The sequence below is a fragment of the Amphiprion ocellaris genome, chromosome 9, assembly GCF_022539595.1.
Source record: "Amphiprion ocellaris isolate individual 3 ecotype Okinawa chromosome 9, ASM2253959v1, whole genome shotgun sequence".
Lineage (NCBI taxonomy): Eukaryota > Metazoa > Chordata > Actinopteri > Pomacentridae > Amphiprion > Amphiprion ocellaris.
Genome location: NC_072774.1, coordinates 2,937,362 through 2,959,946, shown reverse-complemented (window position 1 = coordinate 2,959,946; position 22,585 = coordinate 2,937,362). Strand labels below are relative to the sequence as shown.

General features: G+C 45.4%; 2 protein-coding genes across 8 annotated transcripts in view; one reads left to right on the top strand and one right to left on the bottom strand.

The window, feature by feature from the left end:
- Nucleotides 1-1,396: 1,396 nt before the first annotated feature.
- On the bottom strand, nt 1,397-8,444 carry wnt4b (wingless-type MMTV integration site family, member 4b). 2 transcript variants are annotated; one of them, XM_023295290.3, is made up of 10 exons: nt 7,764-8,131; nt 7,636-7,678; nt 6,049-6,248; nt 5,684-5,837; nt 4,281-4,365; nt 4,077-4,208; nt 3,850-3,992; nt 3,634-3,774; nt 2,043-2,205; nt 1,397-1,969 (listed from the first exon to the last, which is right to left on the bottom strand). In XM_023295290.3, exons 3-10 carry the CDS (start codon nt 6,135-6,137, stop codon nt 1,800-1,802), a joined length of 1,077 nt encoding a protein of 358 aa, XP_023151058.1. In that variant the 5' UTR covers nt 6,138-6,248; nt 7,636-7,678; nt 7,764-8,131; the 3' UTR covers nt 1,397-1,799. The 2 variants fall into 2 exon arrangements, with proteins under 2 accessions (XP_023151058.1, XP_023151057.1); XM_023295289.3 differs by having other exon boundaries at nt 4,077-4,365; nt 7,764-8,444.
- A 5,377-nt stretch (nt 8,445-13,821) lies between these two features.
- The window catches only part of chd4b (chromodomain helicase DNA binding protein 4b), a 32,462-nt gene continuing 23,698 nt past the window's right edge, over nt 13,822-22,585 (top strand). For 4 of the 6 annotated variants that reach the window (XM_023295284.3, XM_023295281.3, XM_023295283.3 and 1 more), the window contains exons 1-12: nt 13,822-14,016; nt 14,426-14,550; nt 15,427-15,675; nt 17,007-17,122; nt 17,660-17,759; nt 17,835-18,030; nt 18,113-18,234; nt 18,315-18,438; nt 18,515-18,687; nt 19,442-19,687; nt 20,886-21,089; nt 22,164-22,375. In XM_023295284.3, the coding sequence (XP_023151052.1) occupies nt 13,956-14,016; nt 14,426-14,550; nt 15,427-15,675; nt 17,007-17,122; nt 17,660-17,759; nt 17,835-18,030; nt 18,113-18,234; nt 18,315-18,438; nt 18,515-18,687; nt 19,442-19,687; nt 20,886-21,089; nt 22,164-22,375 (1,928 nt within the window). In that variant the 5' untranslated portion in view covers nt 13,822-13,955. The remainder of the gene's footprint in view (nt 14,017-14,425; nt 14,551-15,426; nt 15,676-17,006; nt 17,123-17,659; nt 17,760-17,834; nt 18,031-18,112; nt 18,235-18,314; nt 18,439-18,514; nt 18,688-19,441; nt 19,688-20,885; nt 21,090-22,163; nt 22,376-22,585) is intronic. The other 2 variants (XM_023295286.3, XM_023295282.3) reach the window with 1 other exon arrangement.

Sequence of the window (22,585 nt, the reverse complement as noted above, 5' to 3'; positions counted from 1 at the left end):
ATGGATTGTCCTCCACAGAGTCCAGACCTCAGCCTCACTGAGAATCTTTGGGATGTTCTGGAGAAGACTTTGTCCAACTCTCCATCATCAGTATAAGATCCTGGTGGAAAATTAATCCAACTCTGGACAGAAATAAATGCTGTGACTTTGCAGAAGATTATTGAAACGATGTCATGGTGAATGAGTGCTGTACTCAAAGCTAAAGGTGGTCCAATGAAATATTACAGTGTGTGACTTTTTTTTTGAATGGGCAGTGTACCTATGTACCCACAAACAAATTGACCTTGCGCTGACATGTGTTAAGCATGTGTACATTATGTACGGATACCGAATCACGTGACCTAAATATGTAGCGGACGGCGGGAATTGATGGGACTCAGAAACACCCCCACAATTTAATCAGTTGTTCCTTGTATCATTTCTGATGGATAAGTCCTGATAAGTCCTCAGTGGTGGATTTGTAGTAGGATCACAATCATGTGATCATCAGCAGGCAGCTGATGTAGTGTTCACTTGCTACTCCATCAAGGAACAGCGGAATTATGTGACAATAACATTGGTTTGTCTGTCAGCAACATTTCTCAAAAACAGACAACGGATTTGGATGAAATTTTCAGGGAAGATCAGAAATGACACAAGGACCAAGTGATTAGATTTTGGCAGTGATGCAGCTTATAGTCTGGATCCACGGATTTGTTAAAGATTTCTGTATCACTGGGAGATAGCAGCACGGCATCACTGTAACCATGACAACAAGTGAACATTACATCAGCTGCCTGCTGATGATCACATGACTGTGATCCTACTACAAATCCACCACTGAGGATTTATCAGGACTTATCCATCAGAAATGATCCAAGGAACAACTGATTAAATTGTGGGGGTGTTTCTGAGTCCCATCAATTCCTGCCGCCTGCTACATATTTAGGTCACGTGATTCGGTATCCGTACATAACATACACATGCAGAACACACGCCTGTGCTCAGCGCAAGGTCATTGTGTTTGTGGATACATCTATATTAAATTCTGTGTTGCCGGGACTTCTGCCACAAATTTTTTTTAAGATTTCAGCTGTCAGAAATGAAATGACTGAGCAGCCTTGGCATAGTACTGCGCTCTCTGAGTGCTTTTCTTGTTGTCATGGTTACAGTGACATCGTGCTGCTATCTTGCAATGATGCAGAAATCTTTAACAAATCCGTGGATCCAGACTGTAAGCTGCATCACTGCCAGAATCTAATCACTTGGTCCTTGGGTCATTTCTGAGCTTCCCTGAAAATTTCATGCAAATCTGTTGGTCTGTTTTTGAGTAATGTTGTTAACAGACAGACAAACCAACATCGATCGTCAAATAACTCAAGTAAATATTAGACAGTAAGACACTCAGAGGAACAGGTTTGATGGAACTACTGAGTTTATTAAGGTTTGGACCTACAAGCTGCTCAGAACCACAGTTTGATGATGTCAGTAAAGTTATTCTCCAAATAAATAAACCAGAAACAACACGAGGCTGTTCAGAGCTAGTTTAGGATCAAAGCTGCTGCAGTAGGTTAGTTCTGGTTAAGTTCAGCTTCGAAGCTTCTGTCAGTTCAGTGAGTCAATAACTGATGTTTGATCCGGTTCTGAATCTGAATCGGGTTAAAGACGGGTCGTGTTTGTTCTCTGAGTTCTGCAGCTTCTACAGCAGAACATTTTAAACCAAACTGCAGATTAAAGTAAAACTGTAGAAATCATTTGGTGTCTGATCCGGGTTCTGTTCCGTCAGTCTGCTGCTCGGTTCTGGTTCTGCTTGGTGCGTCTCACACTCTGCAGGTGTGAATGGTGACCGTGTTCTTGCACTGCTGGCAGCGGACCGAGCAGCACCAGGAGAACTTGCAGGAGCAGCGCTGCACCACCTCGGCCCGACCCGCCCGGTACCCGGGTCCACAGCACACCAGCTCACAGCCGTCCGGAGCGAGTCGGGACGTTCCTGCAGAATTCAGAGGAAGAAACACGTCAGCACGAGTTCAGAATCAGACGATCTGAGCGGCTGCCGGACTCACCGTTACACCTCCGACCCGCCGTCCCAGGAATCCCGTTGTCCGGGTCCAGGTGGCAGAAGTCCGGGGAGGGAGCCAGGTACAGCAGGTCTCTGGCAGCCGGAGGCTTCACCTGCGGGTCCCGAGGAAGCAGCGCCGTTCTGGATCCAATCCGGGTCAGACGGACCTGAGGAGACGTTAGAGCAGGGGCCGTCAAACATGCGGTCCGCGGGCCAAAACCGGCTCCCTAAAGGGTCCAATCCGGCCCAACTTTGTAAAGCGTAAAAATTCCAGAGAAGACATTAACTGCAGATTGTAAATTCGTAAAACTATAAATTGAAAATAATTTGTAGACCATGACAAGTTGTTTTGATCATAAAGTAAAATACTAGATTGTTCATTGTTGTTTTGTGTCTCATTTTTGTCGTTTTGTGTCGTTTTTCTCGTTTTGTGTCTCGTTTTTCTCATTTTGTGTCAATTTTTTGTCGCTTTCTGACTGGCTTTTGTAATTTTGTGTCGTTTTTCAGTTTTGTATCTCATTTTTCTCATTTTGTGTCTCCTTTTTGTCGTTCTGTGTCCCGTTTTTGTTTTGTGTCTCAATTTTGTCATTTTGTGTCTCATTTTTGTCGATTTCTGACTCGCTTTTGTAATTTTGTCTTGTTTTTCTCGTTTTGTGTCTCGTTTTTCTCATTTTGTGTCTTGTTTTTGTCATTATCTGTCTCATTTTTGTAATATTTTGTCTTGTTTTTGTTGTTTTTAGTCTGACTTTGGTCATTCATCTCATGTTTTTTGTCGTTTTGTTTCTCGCTTTTTGTCGTTTTTTTCCTTTCTGCCTTGCTTGTATTTTTTGTCTTATTTTTGTCTCATTTTGTGTTTTGCTTTATTCATTGTTTTGTGTATCACTTGTGTCATTTTGTGTTTTTTTGTCTCGCTTGTGTTGTCTATTTTTTTGTCATTTTATTTCTCGCTTTTGTCATTTTTTGTCTCATTTTTGTCATTTGTCCATTTTTTGTCACTTTGTAACTTTTTGTCTTTTTTTGTTTCGTTCCGTGTCATTTGTCTCATTTTTTGCCATTTTGTGTCTTGTTTTTGTAATATCTGGTCTTGTTTTTGTTGTTTTTTGTCTTTTTTGTCTGACTTTTGTCATTTTGATCATAAAGTAAAATACTACATCGTTCAGTTCCAGATGACTAAAAGGTTTTGTGTCTTTGTAGACATTCTGTGATCTGTAGGTTTTAAAGTGTAAATGCTGAACTGAGGCATAATGTTACTGAAATTGAATTTGTTTTTAAGAAATTTCAAGTTGTTCATAATGTTTTGTAAAAAGATAATTCTTTAAATGTGAACATTTTCAGAATTGTACTTCTTTGGTGTTGTGGTTATTTATAGGTTATCATGCTGCGATTTCACTGGTCCGGCCCCTGAACTCAGATGAGTTTCACACCCCCGGTTTAGAGGCAGGATTAGGACTGTGGTGTTTCTGGTGAAGGTTCTGCTTCAGAACTGAAAAAGCCTCTCAGATCCGAACATCTTCAAGAATGTAAAAAGGAAACCTGATGGCTGAGAATCTACAGACATTCTGGTTCTGATCCAGACAGAAGTCCGGTTCTAGTACCTCTGTGGCTCCATCAAAACGTTCCTTCAGCACGACGCCAACTCGCCTGAATGGAGGCATCACCTTCCAGCAGGTTCTGAGCTCACAGGATCCAGAGACGCCATGACATTTACACTCCACCTGCATGTTGTGGAGGATGGCCTGGAGACGAGAGGACCAGAACCATCAGACCGGGTCACAGAACACAGCTGATGAGTGTTAGAGAACATGTCCGACCTTTCGTCCGGCCTCGTTGTTGTGCAGGTTCATCAGTGGCCGTCCAGCCGACAGTCCTTTGGCCCGCTCCGGTTCGTCCACAAAGGTCTGGGAGAAGGCGACGCCGTAGGACAGATTATCACTGCAGCCGGACCACTGGAACCCTGCAGAGACGCAGCAGAACACTAAGGAACCGGCTCTATCGGCCTGAATGTGGAGGCAGATCCACACCTGGTTCTGGTTCTCACCCTCGGGGCTCACCCCTCGGACCTTCCTGTCACAGCCACACCTCTCTAGCTCTCCGCGGGTGCAGGCCCGGGTCACGGCCACCGCCACCGCCGCCGAAGACAGAGCGTGGACGAAGGCCGCCTCACGAGTTCCTGAAACCAGCAGACAGAACTGAGAGTTGGAACTGGGCTCGGTCGGACCAGGAGGTTCTGCCGCAGCGTTACCTTGATTCATGACTCGGCCGAACACGTTGATCCCTCGAGGCGTCGTGGAACAGTTCCAGCGGCGGTTCCTGAACTGGTGCTGGCACTGGACAGACAGAAGGAAAGAAAGAAAGAATTAGATGTGATCAGACTGGAGATAAACACTCAGAATAGAAACGGAACAAACTGTTAGAACGGCCACTAATACTGCTACTAGTACTACTACTACTAGTGCTACTACTGCTACTACTACTACTACTAGATAAACACTCAGAATAGAAACAGAACAAACTGTTAGAACGGCCATTAATACTACTACTACTACTACTAGATATACACTCAGAATATAAATAGAACAAACAGAACGGCCACTACTACCACTACTAGTACTACTACTACTAGTGCTACTACTGCTACTACTACTACTACTAGATAAACACTCAGAATAAAAACAGAACAAACTGTTAGAACGGCCATTAATACTACTACTAGTTCTACTACTACTAGTGCTACTACTACTAGATAAACACTCAGAATATAAACAGAACAAACTGTTAGAACGGCAGTCTGACGCCAACATTTCTGAAAAATTAAAGAAATACTACTAGTAATACTACTAGCACTAAAACTACTACTAATACTACTAGTACTACTTTTAATACTACAAGTCATAAAACTCTTTCTACTACTACTACTATTAATGCTACTAATGCTACTGCTACTACTAATACTACTATTGCTACTAATACTACTACTACTAATAATAATACTGCTACTACTTCTACTACTACTGATACTACTACTAATACTAGTACTACTGTTAAGTCTATGAGTATTGAAACTACTACTAATGCTACTAATGCTACTATTACTACTACTACTACTACTACTACTACTACTACAACTATAAAACCCCACAGCTGTGGTTTTTAGATTTTACAGGTTAGAATTGAACTTAAACAGTGAATGACTGCAGAACTGATGAGACAAAGTAGTAAAAATGTCCTTTTAGGGCAACGATGTAAAGTTTCTAATCATATTCTGAGCTGCTGAAATCAGACCTCTGCTCTGACTGACAGGTTTCCTATGATGCCCTCTGCTCTGACTGACAGGTTTCCTATGATGCCCTCTGCTCTGACTGACAGGCTTCCCATGATGCCCTCTGCTCTGACTGACAGGCTTCCCATGATGCTCTCTGCCCTGACTTACAGGCTTCCGCCCTCTCTTCTGACTGACAGGCTTCCCATGATGCTCTCTGCCCTGACTTACAGGCTTCCGCCCTCTCTTCTGACTGACAGGTTTCCCATGATGCCCTCTGCTCTGACTGACACATTTCCCATGATGCCCTCTGCTCTGACTGACACATTTCCCATGATGCCCTCTGCTCTGACTGACACATTTCCCATGATGCTCTCTGCTCCTACCTCCTCGATGACCATCTCGGCCGCCTTCCGTACGGACTCCATCACCTCCCCTCGAGCCCTGCACACCCCCACCTGCCCCGCAGTCAGACCCCGGAGCCGGGCGCAGGGGCCAGAACCGGACACGGGCCTGGACCGGGGAAGCCTCGCCAGGGAGCTGCAACAGAACCAGAACCACAGAGTCAGAACCACCTGGTCCGAACCATTGGACCAGACAGAGGTGAAGGGGCAACAAGTGTCAGATTTCAGTGAGGTGGAGTCGAGTTAGAAAAGGTCAGCAGCAGCAGCAGACAAAGAGCTGAGATTTAGAGACGTGTCAGCGTCTGTAAAAGTTACAGCCGGACAAACAAACTCCTCCCAGAACTCACAGCCAGTTGGTTGCCATGGAGCAGTGGGTTGCCCATAGCAACAGGAGGAGGAGTGGTGCCGAGAGATTGACGGCGGAGACAGTTGGCATCAGACTGTCTGTCCGTCCGTCCGTCAGGCTGATCTGTGGACAGCAGGAGGAGGTCTGTCCGTCTGCAGGTCTACTGTGGTTCTGTTCAGTCTGGGGATGATCCCCACATATCTGTTAGAACATAGAACACAGAACCGTGGAGAACCGATCACATATCTGTTAGAACACAGAACCATGGAGAACCAATCGCACATTTGTTAGAACACAGAACCATGGAGAACCAATCACAGATCAGTTAGAACACAGATCCATGGAGAACCAATCACCACACATCTGTTAGAACGCAGAACCGATTCCCACATATCTGTTAGATTACAGAACCATGGTGAACCAATCACATATCTGTTAGAACACAGAACCATGGAGAACTGATCCAAACATATCTGTTACAGCACATAGAACACAGAACCACGAAGAACTGATCGGAAATCTGTTAGAACACAGAACCATGGAGAACCAATCACATATCTACTAGAACACAGAACCATGGAGAACCAAGCCAAACCCATCTATTAAAACACAGAACCATGGAGAACTGATCCAAACATATCTATTAGAATAGAACATAGAACCATGGAAAACCAATCCAAACATATCTGTTAGAACACACAGAACACAGAACCATGGAGAACCGATCCAAACATACTTGTTAGAACAACACACAGAACAAGAACCATGGAGAACTGATCCAAAAATATCTGTTAGAGCAACACACACAGCACAGAACATCGGAGAACCAATCACATATCTGTTAGAACACACAGAACCGTGGAGGACTGATCACATATCTGTTAGAACACACAGAACACAGAACCATGGAGGACTGATCCAAACATCTGTCAAAGCAACACACAGAACCATGGAGAACCGATCCAGTTTTACAAGTTTTGAGAACATTTAGACGGAGCATATATTTTGTCCTTCAACCAGACCCATAATACTTCTACAGAAAGATCTCTGGTTCTGCAACCACCACCCTGAGGAACCAATTTGATCAGCATATAGTTTTTCTTTCTGTGGTTCTTTAAAGGTTCTACATGTTTGTTCCGGTTCTTTGGTTTGGTTTCAGGTAACAGCTGAACATTATTTTATTCTGGATGAATCATTTGGTTGATTACATGTCAGAAAATACAGAAATGTTCTTCAGAGTTTCACAAATCCCAAACTGGCATCTTAGAACATGTTGTTCTGTCTGAGCAACAGTCCAGAACCTAAAATATTACGTGTGTTCTAATGGAAGAAACCTTGAAATGCTTAAAAATTACTTCTCAAGTTCTACTATCAAAGTAGAACCATATGGATGGTTCCTTAGAGAACATATTCTTGCTAAAGTGTCATTTATGATGTCTAGGGAACCATTTGAATGTGATTCTTTGAGGCATCATTGGGGTTCTCTAAAGAACCTGTTGCAGGAAATGTTCTTTGTGGGCTCAAAATGGTTCTTCCATGGCATCACGGTGAAGAACCTTTAATATTTCAGAGGAATGTTGGTTCTTACCAGTTCATGCTTCTCTGTCAGCTGCTGGTTCTTTGTTCTCTCACTGAGTGGATCAAATGTTCAAAACATTAATTAGAAAACTTGTTCATCAGGTTGTTCTCGTGTTCTGTCAGCAGGAACATACTTACGGTTTGGTTCTACAAACTGCAAGAAAAACTCCTTCATACACAAAAATGAGTCCATACGGGATAACAGGTTCTACCACAAACGACCCAGAAGTTCAGATCCAACAGAACCAACAGGAACCAGGTCTAGAGACGGCAGCATCATGAGGCAGTTCTGTTCTGAGAAACAAACCAGAGGAGAATAACGGGAGCAGAGAGGGAGGGACGGTTATAAAGGAGGCAGGGGGAGGAAGGAGGAGATGGAAGGAGGGGTAGGGAGGAGGAGGCCAGAGGAGGAAGAGGAGGAAGGGGAAGGAAGGGGGAGGAGGAGGAGGAAGAAGGAGGAGGAAGGATGAGGAAGGGGAGGCAAGGGGAGGAAGGAGGCAGGAGGGCGAAGGGTGATGACAGAGGAGGAAGAGGCAGGGAGAGGAAAGAGGAGGCAGGGAAGGAAGGAGGAGGCAGGGGAGGATTAAGGAGGATTAAGGAGGAGGTATGGGGAGAAAGGAGGAGGAAATAGAGGAAGAAGGAGGAAGGAGGAGGAAGCAGGAGGAGAAGGAAGGAGGAGGCAAAGAGAGGAAGGAGGAGGAGGAAGGACGAGAAATGCTGACGGAACTACTTCAGGTTCTGCTTTAACAGTTTGACTTCAGTTATGTTTGTGAGGCTGACAGCAGAACCTGGACTTGGTTCTGATCCAGATGTTAGGTGTTCTGGTTCTGACCCAGGTGTTCTGGTTCTGACCCAGGTGTTCTGGTTCTGACCCAGGTGTTCTGGTTCTCCTGCAGCTTTCATAGATCCTCCAGCGTAGATGAATCAGTGAGGCTTCTTCTGGTTCCTCCTCTATTCTCACTACTGTTTAATTTTCCCAAACGTTGTGCTGGTTTTTACGAGTGGCCTTCCTCCGGCCCGGTTCCCCCCCGCTGCCCTCCTCCGGCCCGGTTCCCCCCGCTGCCCTCGGTTCTCCCTCCGTCCTCCTCATTGTCTTGAAGAACGGGTGACATTTAGACAAGGGGAGGAAAACACAGTGCCGACAAATATTGGAACTAAGGCCAATAAATCAGGAGATGGAGGAGGAGGCTCCAGTCCAGCAGGAGAACCACAGTCTGGACCAGAGTCTGGACCAGAATCTGGACCCACTTCATGGATCTGATGTTTAATATTTTACTGTGAACAGGTTCTGATTAGTTCCTCTTTCTTCTTCCGTTCTGAATCACACTTTAGTGACATTTATTCCACGTTTGCTGCTGAATTGTTTCACCATCTCAACCTGAATATTTATACGTTCTTTAAAGGTTCTGTATCAGGAACCGTGACTGGACTTAATCCACATTTTACATGTTTTGTGTAGATTCTGGTTCTGACTGTGTTCTGGTTCTGGTCTCTGAGTGTCTAATGACCCAGATGGCGTCAGGGTCGTGTTTCTGATTTCATAAATTTGCGTGTTTGGACCTCATGAAGCAGGTTCTGGTGGAACCTGTTCTGACCGGATTCAGTCTCCGTCCAGAACCTGCTGTCGTCCACCTGAACCCAGTGACACCGGTTCTGTTCTCCTGTTTGAGTCGTCATGCCGTCTTCCTCCTTTGTGTCCAGTTCCTCAGAGTGACGTCTTCCGCCGTCTCCCACGGCGACGCCATGGTGACGAGCAGCACTGTCATGTCCGGCGCCTCAGCTCGTCCTCGTAAATAATCGTCTTTATCTGCGGCCGCAGCGCTGCGACTGTCGCCAGGCTGCAGCCACTTGTTAAAGCTTCAGCCTGACATGTTTTAGTGGGAGAGACTTGATGAGGACGGTTCTGGTTCTGGTTCTGGTGGACGTCATCGACACGTTCCCATCAGAACCTCATTAGGAGCTGCAGAGGTTCCACCTTCAGCCTGGAGGCCTTGTGCCATCAGAACCATGCGAGGCAGAAACATGACGCCGTGCACGAGGCTCAGCCAACAAAGAGCTGCACTGCTGTGCACGAATGTGTGCATGAATATTATGGGATGGCAGCGCTGGTGTTGTCAGGCAGGGAAGGAGGGGGAGGGGGCAGAGGGCCGACCCAGGAGTGTTATGGAGATATGGAGGAGGGGGGGCAGTGCACGTGAGCTCCGTGCACGCTCCTACATGCATGTGTGAGGGCAGTGAAGCAACAGTAAGAGACAGCAGAGAGAACGCCATCTGCATGTAGAGAACAGGAACACTGCAGCCGGTCTGCCCGGACAGAACAGCACGGTTCCTCGTCAGGAACCACAGGACTGCTCTATGTTCTAAAATGCTGTTCTACCCGGAGAACACAAAGAACCACAGCTTTAATACAGAAGAGGCTTCCTCATCAGGAACCACAGGACTGCTCCATGTTCCATGTTCTCAAACACTGTTCTACCCTGAGAACACATAGAACCATAGCTTTAATACATCATCTGATTCACTGTTTTCAGCTTCCATCTTGGTTTTTCTGGCCTTTAGGTTCCATCTCAGATCATCAGGGTTCTTCTGTTCCGCCGTCTCTAATCTAACTGTTATCGTTGACTATCAATATTTAAAATTTTAAATTCAAATATCAAATAAATAAATACTCTCGTAACTACTTTTATCAAATACTAATGCAATGTTATTAAAAACTCCTCGTCGTTCCAGTTCTATCAGGTTTGTTCTTTCATTAAATCTGAGTCTGACAAAGAACATCTGAGGAACCATTAAAGATAAAAACCTGAACATTTCTGTTATTTCTCATCATTTATCAAGAATCTGTAATATTGGACAGGAGATCAATAATCTCTGATTCTGAGGTGAAATTAATCAAACGTCCATCTTTGACCTCATTACCAGAAGAACTGGACAATGCAGAACTCAGAATAGAGAATGCAGAACACAGAACATCACAAACTTGAAACACAGAACATAGCGATCAGAACATAGAACAGTTCATAATGATGCAAAAGACATGTTACTGCAGCCGCAGAACACAGAACTTAGAACAAGGAACACAGCATATTGAACACAGAACTTTGAATACAGAACACTGAACATACAACACAACACACTGAACACAGAACTTAGAATATAGAACACAGAACTTCAAACACAGAACATTGAACACAAAACATAGAACATAGAACATAGAACATGGAACATGGACCACAGAACTCAGAACATAGAACATGGAATACAGAACATAGAACAGAACATAGAACTTAGAATATACAACACAGAACACAGAACATGGAACACAGAACAAAACAGAACACAGAGGTGCTGGGATGTGATCTCAGCGTGAGTGTCTTGGAGTCTGATGGATCATAGAACATGATCATGGAACATCTAACCGACTGCTGGACAGAGTTTATGCTGCAGAGCTGATTATTAAGGATTTTTATTGTTTTGTTGGCAGCTAAAGTAAGTGTGTGTGTGTGTGTGTGTGTGTGTGTGTGTGTGTAGGTGCGTGTGTGTGTGTGTGTGTGTAGGTGTGTGTGTGTGTATGTGTGTGTGTGAGAGAGAGAGAGAGAGAGAGAGAGAGAGAGAGAGTGTGTGTGTGTTTAACATTAGTATAATAATCAGATGTGATCATTATTTGACCTTCAGCCTTTCAGTTCTTTTCAGGCTTGTTGGTCTCGTTCATCATTAAAGTGTTTTTATTTTAAGAACCAAACAGAACCTGCTGAGCTGAAAGCATCGTTTTATTGATCTTTGTTCTCTGAAGGTTTCATGGAACCACAGACGGCACACTGCAGCTTCTACGAAAAACCACTTCATCACGTTTACTGTAGAGCTGCAACAGATCAGTTCTTCGGTGAGCAGAACACAGAACCTGAAGGTTCTGCTTTTAGGATTCAATCACAGCACTTTAGACAAACTTCTGATCTGAACTCTGACGTTCTTTTGATTCTGCAGAATCAGCTGTTAAAGGTCCACAATGAAACCGAGCAGAACCAAGATTCTACTGTTTATCTCCAACTCTGCAATATGTAGGTGTGTTGGCTGATGTCCACAGGTGATCAGGTGATCAGGCGACAAAGCGACCAGGTGATCAGGTGACCAGGTGATCAGGTGACTAGGCAACCAGGTGATCAGGTGACCAGGTGATCAGGTGACTAGGCAACCAGGTGATCAGGTGATCAGGTGACTAGGCAACCAGGTGATCAGACGACAAAGTGACCAGGTGGCCAGTTGATCAGGTGCCCAGGTAACTCGGCGACCAGGTAATCAGGCGACCAAGTGATCAGGTGACCAGGCGACCAGGTAATCAGGCGACCAGGTCATCAGGTGACCAAGTGATCAGGTGACCAGGCGACCAGAGGACCAGGGGACCAGGCGACCAGGCGACCAGACCAGGGGACCAGGCAACCAGGCGACCAGGTGACCAGGCGACCAGATAACCAGGAGACCAGGTGACCAGGTGACCAGGTAACCAGGTAACCAGGTAACCAGGGGACCAGGCGACCAGGAGACAAGGTGACCAGGTAACCAGGTGACCAGGTAACCAGGAGACCAGGCGACCAGGTAACCAGGTAACCAGGGGACCAGGCGACCAGGAGACCAGGGGACCAGGTCATCAGGCGATCAGGTCATCAGGCAACCAGGTGAGACAGGAAGCCTCAGGATTCATCCTGCTGGAACCAGGAAGGAGCTGCCAGGTTCAGAACCAGCTGGAGGTGAGAGAACGATGATTTTACAGAAAAAAACGAACCTCCAGAACATGAGTGAGTTTCCTCAGGTTCCACTGATGACCTGGTTCTGGTTCAGTCCGGTTCTAACAAATAAAGTTCAATAAAGTTCAACAAGTTCAACCAGCTGACAGTTGGAGGAATCAGTTTTTCCTGAGATCAAAGCTATTTTATTGATTATTGATTATTGATTTAATGATTTTTTTCCCCTGCAGCAGCTTTGAAGAATTTAATTCAACCATAAAACTGTTGGTGATGTTTTTTAGTTTGTGTTTTTCAACACATTTATTTTATGTTGAAACCAGAAACGAGACACATTTTTCCAATTAATTATAATCAGACGTCCTCAGATTCATCAAAGTTAACTGATTCTGATCAACTCTTGGTTCTGAAAATGTTCTGGGCCATTTTCTTCAGAGACGAGTTGATCTGAAACCTGAGCTCAGATTAAAGTTGGGTTCAGTTCAAAACCTAAAACAGGCGACTGATAAATATTAAGTTAAAGCAACATCATTATTTTTATTAGATTAGAATTTAGTTTGGATTTAATTAAGCAGCCGATCAGCTGATTACTGTTGGTGTGTCCTGACTCAGATGATTTACCTGTAGAACCCAGTAGAACCCAGTACAACCACACAGAACCATGTGGAACCCACTAGTACAACGTAGAACCCGGTGCATCACCCGACCCCGGTCCAGTCCAGCTGCGGTTCTGAACCTCAGCGAAGGTGTTCTGACTCCTGTGTCGTCATGGTGACCAGCAGGTGCAGCTCAGAGACTATTATGGTCTGTTGGCTCTCCCCGGAGACCTTCCCAGCTTCTTCCTGTCTTTTTAGGAGTTGCATATTATGGGATGTGTGCTGCTCACTGCTGGAGTATTATGGTCTGTCGAGGACAGCAAGGGAGGGGGCGTCGCCATGACAACGGGGTTGCTAAGGGGGCTGGGACCGCTCGTGGAAAGGGGAAGGCGCGTGCGTGCAGCATGTGCAGTGGTGTGCGTGCGTGCGCGCGCGTGTCGGAGGGGGTGGGGGCAGCTGAGTATTATGGTCTGTCCGTTGCGAGGTAACTATGCAGAGTCCTGAGTGTGGGAGGGGGGATTATTATGGGATGTCTGCCCCCTTTGTGTGTTTGTGGATGTTGGCTGAGCGCTGCTGAGGGACGCGGAGCCTTTCAGCACCTTACCGATCAGCACGGATCGATCAGGGATCAGTCAGGGATCGATCACTGCCCGCTGCAGCCCCTGCACCGACCCGGAGCACCGAGCGGCACCGAGCAGCACCGAGCCGGACCCGGTAAGTTTGAGCTGAGAAGCTTCAACTTTTCTCTCATTGATCCGGATCAAAGCTGCAGTAAGTTGTATGAGCAGGTTCATCCTCTGGGGACCTGGTTCTGGCTCTGATTCTGGGTCTGGTTCTGGATCATGTTGTTTGTGCCCAGACCCTCCCCCCTCCACCACCACCACCACCGGACACCCCCGGTCCGTCCACGGTCCCACGTCATTCTCCCTCCGCCTCCCGCCACCAGGAGCTTCAGGAGGATTAACACCGGAGCGGAACCAGAACCGAACCGGAACATGTCGTGCAGCGACGATGAGCGGGAAGAGTTCGGAGTGGAGGAGCAGTCGGTCCTGCCCGGTAAGCTGCCCTGAAGGAGCCCGTCTCTCCGGTACCGAGCCGCGGCTAGCGTTAGCCTGCTAGCCGCGGCTCGTGTCCTCCATGACGGATTAGTTTAAGAACTTGGACAGTTTGGTTCCGGTTCTGCTGCTTCCGTTCACTCCGTTCACGTGTCTGTCAAAGTTTGAACTCACAAACAAAACACAAAACACAACCTGCCTTGAGTGTGTGCGTGTGTGTGTGTCCGTGTGTGTGTGTGTGTGTGTGTGTGCGCGTGTCCGTGTCCGTGTGTGTGTGTGAGTGTCCCTGGAGCTCTAAGTCCGGCCTGCAGCAGAGCTCCGGTACCGGGTCCAGAGTTCTGGTACCGGTACCGGGTCCAGAGCTCCGGTCCGGTCCTCCTTCTCTCCCACTAACTAAGTGTCTCCTGCAGACGAGGAGGATCCAGATGATCCAGTGTCGGAGGTGGATGAGCTGCCGAAGTCCAAGAAGAAGAAGAAAGCTAAGAAGAGCAGCAGAGAGAACCGCAGCAGCAAGAGGCAGAGACCCGCCAGAGAGGTTAGTAGAACCAGGACCAGAACCTAACCAGAAACTAACCATAATATAACCATAACCTGCCAGAGAGGTTAGTAGAACCAGGACCAGAACCTAACCAGAAACTAACCATAATATAACTGTAACCTGCCAGAGAGGTTACTAGAACCTAACCAGAAACTAACCATAATATAACCATAACCCAACCATAACCCGTCAGAGAGGTTACTAGAACCTAACCAGAAACTAACCATAATATAACCATAACCCAACCATAACCCATCAGAGAGGTTAGTTTATCAAGAAACTGACTATAACCAGCAACTAACCACAACTCGCCAGAGTTTAGTTTAACAAGAACCAAAAACTAACCATAAACTAACCATAACCTTAAAACTGATTCCTGATGCAGGATTCCTATTAGGATCAGAGAGTATTGGTTAAATTATACTATCATCAACTAATCTGTGGATCATTTTCTGGATCAATAATCAGCTGTTTGGTTCTAAAATGTCAGTAAATGTTAAAAATGTGCATCACAGTTTTCTCAAATGTCTTGTTTAGTTCAAAGATCTTTAGTTTTCTGTCATGAGGAAAGAAAACAGAAAATATTCACACTGAAGAAGCTGAAATCAGAGAGTTTAGACTATTGGACTGATTGATTATCGGAATAATTTATTTCACTGAAGCGAGAATATGTTTACTATTTGTGCCTGAGTGATTTTACAGAGTAGAAGAGACGTTTCTGTAGCTGACCGGGAAATTTACTGAATGGCTGAAATTATTGATGAGTCATGTTTGACCAGAGCAGCTCGGCTTCACAGGAAGTGATGTCACTGTAGTCCCTTCTTCCTGTGATGACTAAAACCACCCAGTAACCAGAGTCCTCCATTGTTTCAGGAGCTCCCCGTCAGCTCCCCGGAGCCCCTGCTGGGGGGGGAGGTGGCCGAGCGTGAGGCCGAGGAGGGAGGCCTTAGGTCGGACAGCGAAGGCAGCGATTACGCCCCTGGCAGGAAGAAGAAGAAACGCTCCAGCTCTGCCAAAGACAAGAAGAAGGGAGCAGCAGAGAAAGGAGGATCCAGCAGCTCCAAGAGCAAGCGGAAAGAACCAGAACCAGAAGACGACGAGGATGAAGACGATGATTGTCAGGTAACACTGGGCCAGAGGGAGCGGGTCGGTTCTGGAGGGGAAACTAGGCAACAAAGTTCTGCATGTTCCTTATTATCTGTATCATTATTTTAATACGAGATTAGCAGTAAAATACGTTAAATGTTCCAAGACCTGTCTGTCTACATTCCCTATGTAGTGTCAGTGAGGCCCCGCCCACAGCTCTATCTGATTGGTTACACGTCACAGTACGGGGGTCCTCGACTTAAATTGGAGTTCCATTGGTATGGATCGACATTAGTCGATTTTCGCCTTAAGTTGGAACTCCGGCGAAAATGTAAACAAAGCCGTTACGTGCGTCATGATGTCAGTCGGTTCTTCGGAAAAGTCATGAATACCAGAGACTTTCATGCATGTATGAATCATTTTACAAGAAGACGACAATAAGCTTATTCCACTGTTTTTACAAGTTGAGTGTTTTACTATGTCTAATTTCACTTCCATGGAGATGGCTTTCCTTTTCTTCGAAGCATCAGAAGAGTCAGACTTACGCTTGGGAGCCATAATGAAGAGCAAAAAGTAGCACAATCCAAGATGGCGTACAACCAGAGAATGTAAACAAAGGCGTCTTATAGCGCAGCGTGATGACGTATTTGTCTGTTCCGTTCACCTACTAGTTCCACGTAACCAGTTCCGATGTAAGGACAAAACGCCGTAGGTCGAGGACGTCATAAACTGAGGACCGCCTGTAACAGCCAATCACTGACAGCATTGTTTACACTGAGAGACAGACGAGCACATTATCAGACTGTAGGTGTTCAATTCAATTCAATTTTATTTATATAGCGCCAATTACAGTCAAATTGTCTCGAGACGCTTTACAGAACCCATATGCCTGACCCCCAGAGCAAGCCAAAAGGCGACAGTGGCAAGGAAAACACCCTTTTAACAGGTGTTAGCAGAACTGTGTTTGTTTCTGCTGATGATGTTAGGCTAGTGCTAACACTGAGAGGTTAGCTGTACCGCTTAGCCTGCGGCTAACGCTATCTGGCGCAGCGTATCGTGTCTAAAGCCAGATTGATTTTACACTTCCAACTGGTGGACAGAAAAACAACCTGCAGAAACTGAACAAGAAGCACAAGCATCAACACAAATTAGGACATTAGGTGCTTTCACAGTGGCTAATGCTAAGCTAACGTCTAGCAGCTAAGTTAGGAGGCAGGAGGTAACCTAGTTAAGAAGTTTCCTGGTATCACATGCTGTTAATGTATAATATTTAGTGTATTATGAGTTCCAAATATCGGTCTTTGTTGATACTATGGGTAACAAACCGATTGATCGCTGCTGTAAACTGTTTGTGGTTGTTGTTTCAGCCTAAAAGCTCCACTCAGCTGCTGGAGGCCTGGGGCATGAAGGACATCGACCACGTCTTTACTCAGGAAGACTACAGCTCTCTGACCAACTACAAGGCCTTCAGCCAGTTCGTCAGGTCAGCAGACTCATGTTAATGTTGCTTCCTTACTAAAGACACATGTTAATGTTAAACCAAAGTGTTCCTGGAGAATCTGTGAGCACAAACAAGGAATTGGACTTTCTGTCTCTTAGAGTATTACCACAAAAAGGAAACACAGTTGCAGTTAAACAGGGCAACAAGCTATAGAGGGAAGATGTGTGTTAAACTACCATGTACAGCTTTAGATACGTGTGAATGAGCAGAAAACCAGACTTTTACTGCAAATACTCCTTATATTCTTATATATTCTCAAGGTTTATGCAGAATTATTAGACAATTTCTCTGATATTCAACCAGTTAAATAACTAGATAATATTCCTGTGATACTACTGAACAGGAAGCTCTTCTTACTCAGGATTTTGAACCTCCTTTTGGAAGAAAACACCATATTATGTGATATTAATTCTTTACTAATCTGGACTCTGGAGACATTTAATGTTTGATGGAGTGGGAATTAAGAACGTCACATGGTTCTGGTTTATTTCACGTCTTTCGTCCACTTCCTGTCTTCAGGCCACTGATCGCAGCTAAGAACCCTAAAATCGCCGTTTCCAAGATGATGACTTTGATGATGGCCAAGTGGAGAGAGTTCAGCACAAACAACCCACTGAAGGTACCGAGAGCCAGAACCTGGTCACAGACCCGAGTTCCACTGAACAGAACCTGAACTCAGTGTGTTCCTCTGCAGGGTTGTGCGACGGCTAACGCAGCGCTAGCAGCTGCTAACGTGGCCGCAGCCGTGGAGAACATGGTGGTTGCAGGAAGCGAAGGAGGAGCAGAGAACGTTCCCGCTGTTGCACCTGCAGCTGCTGCTGCGACTCCTGCCACAGCTCTTGCAGCTCCAGCGGTGCCGCTACGCAAGGCCAAGACCAAAGAAGGCAAAGGTAACGTGGGTGGAGCCGGAACAAGACAAAGCTGGTTAATTTATTAAAAGTTTATTTAAGTCTCATCTGTTGGTTCCATCAGGTCCAAACGCTCGCAAGAGGTCGAAGCCAACATCTAAACCTCCACCCAAACCCAAACCCAAGAAGGTGGCTCCTCTCAAGATCAAACTGGGCGGCCTGAACAGCAAGAGGAAGCGTTCCTCCGTGAGTCCACTCACTGGTTCTATGTTCCTCACAGATCAGAACACTGATGATGATCTAACTGGGTCCGTCTCTCCGATCAGAGCGACGAGGATGAACCCGATGCTGACAGCGACTTCGACGACGGCAGCTTCTCGGTATCGGACGGGTCCAACCGCAGCAGCCGACCCAAGAAGAAGCCCAAGAGTGCAAAGAAGAAGAAGAAAGGTTCGAATGAAGTCGTGTGTAGTCATGTTGAACACCATCAGAGACCATGTGATTCATTGTTCTGCTCGTCCCTCAGTAGAGACCGAGGACGGTGACGGCTATGAGACGGACCACCAGGACTACTGCGAGGTCTGCCAGCAGGGAGGGGAGATCATCCTGTGTGACACCTGCCCCAGAGCCTATCACATGGTCTGCCTGGACCCCGACATGGAGAAGGCCCCTGAGGGCAAGTGGAGCTGCCCACACTGTGTGAGTACCACCACCGGGGGGCGCCGTGACCGAAGTGCACTCTGTTTTCTGAAGCTGCAATTTACAGATGGCCACTAAATGCGTCACATGCAGACGGTAGACATTAGACATTTACCGATTTTTCCCTAAAAGTGTCATATGCATCTGTAGGCGCTACAATTTACAGATGTTCCCTAAACGCCTCATAGTCATCGATAGTGCAGTTTGTGTAAAGTTTTCTGTTGTTGAAATGTTCTCTGTGGTTCTAACTGGTTCTCTGTGGTTCTAATTGGTTCTGTTCTCTGTGGTTCTAACTAGTTCTCTGTGGTTCTACCTGGTTCTCTGTGGTTCTAATTGGTTCTGTGTTTTCTGTTGTTCTAACTGGTTCTGTTCTCTGCGGTTCTAAGTGGTTCTGTGTTCTCTGTGGTTCTAAGTGGTTCTGTTCTCTATGGTTCTAAGTGGTTCTGTGTTCTCTGTGGTTCTAAGTGGTTCTGTTCTCTGTGGTTCTAAGTGGTTCTGTGTTCTCTGTGCTTCTAACTGGTTCTGTTCTCTGTGGTTCTAAGTGGTTCTGTGTTCTCTGTGCTTCTAACTGGTTTTGTTCTCCATTTTTCTTTGTCCTCTGCTGCCCCCCCAACCCCCTCCATCTCCTCCCCTCCCCCCCTCCCTCTGGCTCTACACGCCAACATGCACACGCTAACATGCACACGCTGACGTGCACGCTGCAACATGCACACGCTGACGTGCACGCTCCTCTGCCCCTCCCCTGCCGCTCCAGGAGAAGGAGGGGATCCAGTGGGAGGCCCGGGACGAGCTGTCGGAGGCGGAGGGCGAGGATGACGAGGAGCGGCGTGACGAAGGCCTGGAGGAGGAGGATGACCACCACATCGAGTTCTGTCGGGTCTGTAAGGATGGAGGGGAGCTGCTGTGCTGCGACACCTGCCCGTCCTCCTACCACATCCACTGCCTGAACCCACCGCTGCCCGAGATCCCCAATGGAGAGTGGATCTGCCCCCGCTGCAAGGTGAGCTGTGCATGGGGGCGTGCATGTGGGATGCAACTGGAGCCGCAGCATATACAGTGTGGTGAATAGTTGCAGCTTTTATTTTGGTGATTTCTGATGAATAATTGCAGCTTTTATTTTGATGATTTCCAATGAATAGTTGCAGCTTTTAATCTGGTGATTTCTCATGAATAGTTGCAGCTTTTATTTTAGTGATTTCTCATGAATAGTTGCAGCTTTTAATTTGGTGATTTCAGATGAATAGTTGCAGATTTGAGTGATTTCCGATGAATAGTTGCAGCTTTTATTTTGGTGATTTCTCATGAATAGTTGCAGCTTTTAATCTGGTGATTTCTCATGAATAGTTGCAGCTTTTATTTTAGTGATTTCTCATGAATAGTTGCAGCTTTTAATTTGGTGATTTCTCATGAATAGTTGCAGCTTTTATTTTGGTGATTTCCGATGAATAGTTGTAGCTTTTATTTTGGTGATTTCTGATGAACAGTTGAAGCTTTTATTTTAGCTATTTCTCATCAATAGTTGAAGCTTATATTTGGTGATTTCTCATGAATAGTTGCAGCTTTTAATTTGGTGATTTCTCATGAATAGTTGCAGCTTTTATTTTGGTGATTTCTGACAAATAAGTGCAGCTTTTATTTTGGTGATTTCTGATGAATAGTTGCAGCTTTTATTTTGGTGCTTTCTGATGAATAGTTGCAGCTTTTATTTTGGTGATTTCCGATGAATAGTTGCAGCTTTTATTTTGGTGCTTTCTGATGAATAGTTGCAGCTTTTATTTTGGTGATTTCTGATGACTAGGTGCAGCTTTTATTTTGGTAATTTCTCATGAACAGTTGAAGCTTTTATTTTAGGAGTTTCTCATCAATAGTTGAAGCTTATATTTGGTGATTTCTAATGAATAGTTGCAGCTTTTATTTTGGTGATTTCTGATGAATAATTACAGCTTTAATTAGGTGATTTCCGATGAATCGTAGCAGCTTTTATTTTTGGATAATTTTTAATCAAGACATGTAGGATGTACTGAATATTCTCCAAATATCCAGATTTTAATCTCAGATTTGCTTAATTTTCTTGACAGAACAAGGAAACTCTGAGTCTGTTCTGTTTTTTACAGTTTTTGGCAGATAAACGACACTATGTCTTGAAACCTGTCGGCAGGTTTTGGGCTAAGAGGTTTCACATGTTTTCTCTCCAACAGTGTCCACCGATGAAGGGTAAAGTGCAGAAGGTTCTGACATGGCGTTGGGGCGACCCGCCGGCTCCGACGCCGGTCCCTCGACCTGCTGACCTTCCTGCTGACGCTCCTGATCCTCCACCGCTGGCCGGACGTAGAGAGAGGGAGTTCTTCGTCAAGTGGTGCAACATGTCGTACTGGCACTGCTCCTGGGTGCAGGAGCTGCAGGTAAAACCACAAAAACAAGTGATGAGACGCAATTCAAAAAAATTTATCTAATTAATTACATTAATTTACAATTAATCGCGATTAATCACTTCTTCTTTTTTTTTCAAATAGCAATTTTTGACACAATAAGGAAAGTTTTTCAATTCAAATAAATTTTGGTTGACTGAATGGATGAATATATATGTGAACTTAAACAACAAAAATGTTAGTTTGATTTCTATTTATCTGCATTTTTCATCTGTCTAATAAATTCACAGATTACTGCAAGCTCAAAGTGCAATTATAACGATTATATTCAACATTTTAAGACTTTCTGTAAACTCAAGCACTTTCAATGTCTTGAAATGTGGTCTATTATGGGATGACTACACCGTTTGGTACCAGGACTGTTGCAGCTAATGAGTCCACAGCATCGTCAGTTTCTCACAAACCATTCATTGTCTATGTGAAACACACCGCATTGCATGCTGGTTGTGTTGCGGCGTGTTTCAAGCTGCGATCCGGTGCGTCTCCAGAGCTCATTTGCATAAAATAGTTTAGTTTCTACTTTATGCGATTTCGATGTGGCATGCGGTGGTCCGACGCATCATGAAACATTCATTAAACGTCTAAACTAGCCGTTGTTCAACTAAAACGAGGACAGATTCAGCAGCTTATCTGTTACTTTATCTGAACTGTTTTCGTAGTAAAAGAGAAAGTTTGCCAACGAGCTGCTAGGTTGCTCCAATGATTCTACCAGACTGAAGCTAAAGCGCTGTCATGTGACCACCTAGTGCTCCACTACAGTGTGTCCTGTGTATCTTCTGTACGGCTGGTAAACAGACTTGAGGTTCATTACCGCCACCTACTGGGCTGGAGTGTGTATCAATGTTACCAGAAATTAGGGAACTGAGAAAGGTGCGATTAAATGCGTTATTTTTTTCACGCTTTATTTTTTCTATAATTGATTAATCGAAATTAATGCGTTAAAGTCCCAGCCCTAACGAAGACATGTAAAGCTGCAGGTAAAACCATGCGTCAGGTCAGAACCAGCCTCTCTGGGTCTCTAACTCTGGACCCTCTGACTGTCCCCAGCTGGAGCTGAACTGCCAGGTGATGTTCCGTAACTACCAGAGGAAGACCGACATGGACGAACCGCCACCGGTCGACTTCGGAGGCGACGGCGACGAGAACAAGAGCACCAAGAGAAAGAACAAGGATCCTCTATTCATCCACATGGAGGAGGAGTTTTACCGCTACGGAGTGAAGATGGAGTGGCTGATGATCCACCGGATCCTGAACCACAGGTAGGAAACCTGTAGCACCGGGTTAGTACAGGGTGTTGACACACGTCGCTGCAGTTACAGCCTTAAAACTTTTAGGATTCTGATACCTGGAAAAAAGGAGAAACTGAAATAGAAATTCTGTTCTAATAAGACGAGTAAAGGCAAAGAATTCCAATTTAATTTCACCTTGTATGAACCAACTGTGAGACAAAGACGAGAGAATTGTTTTCT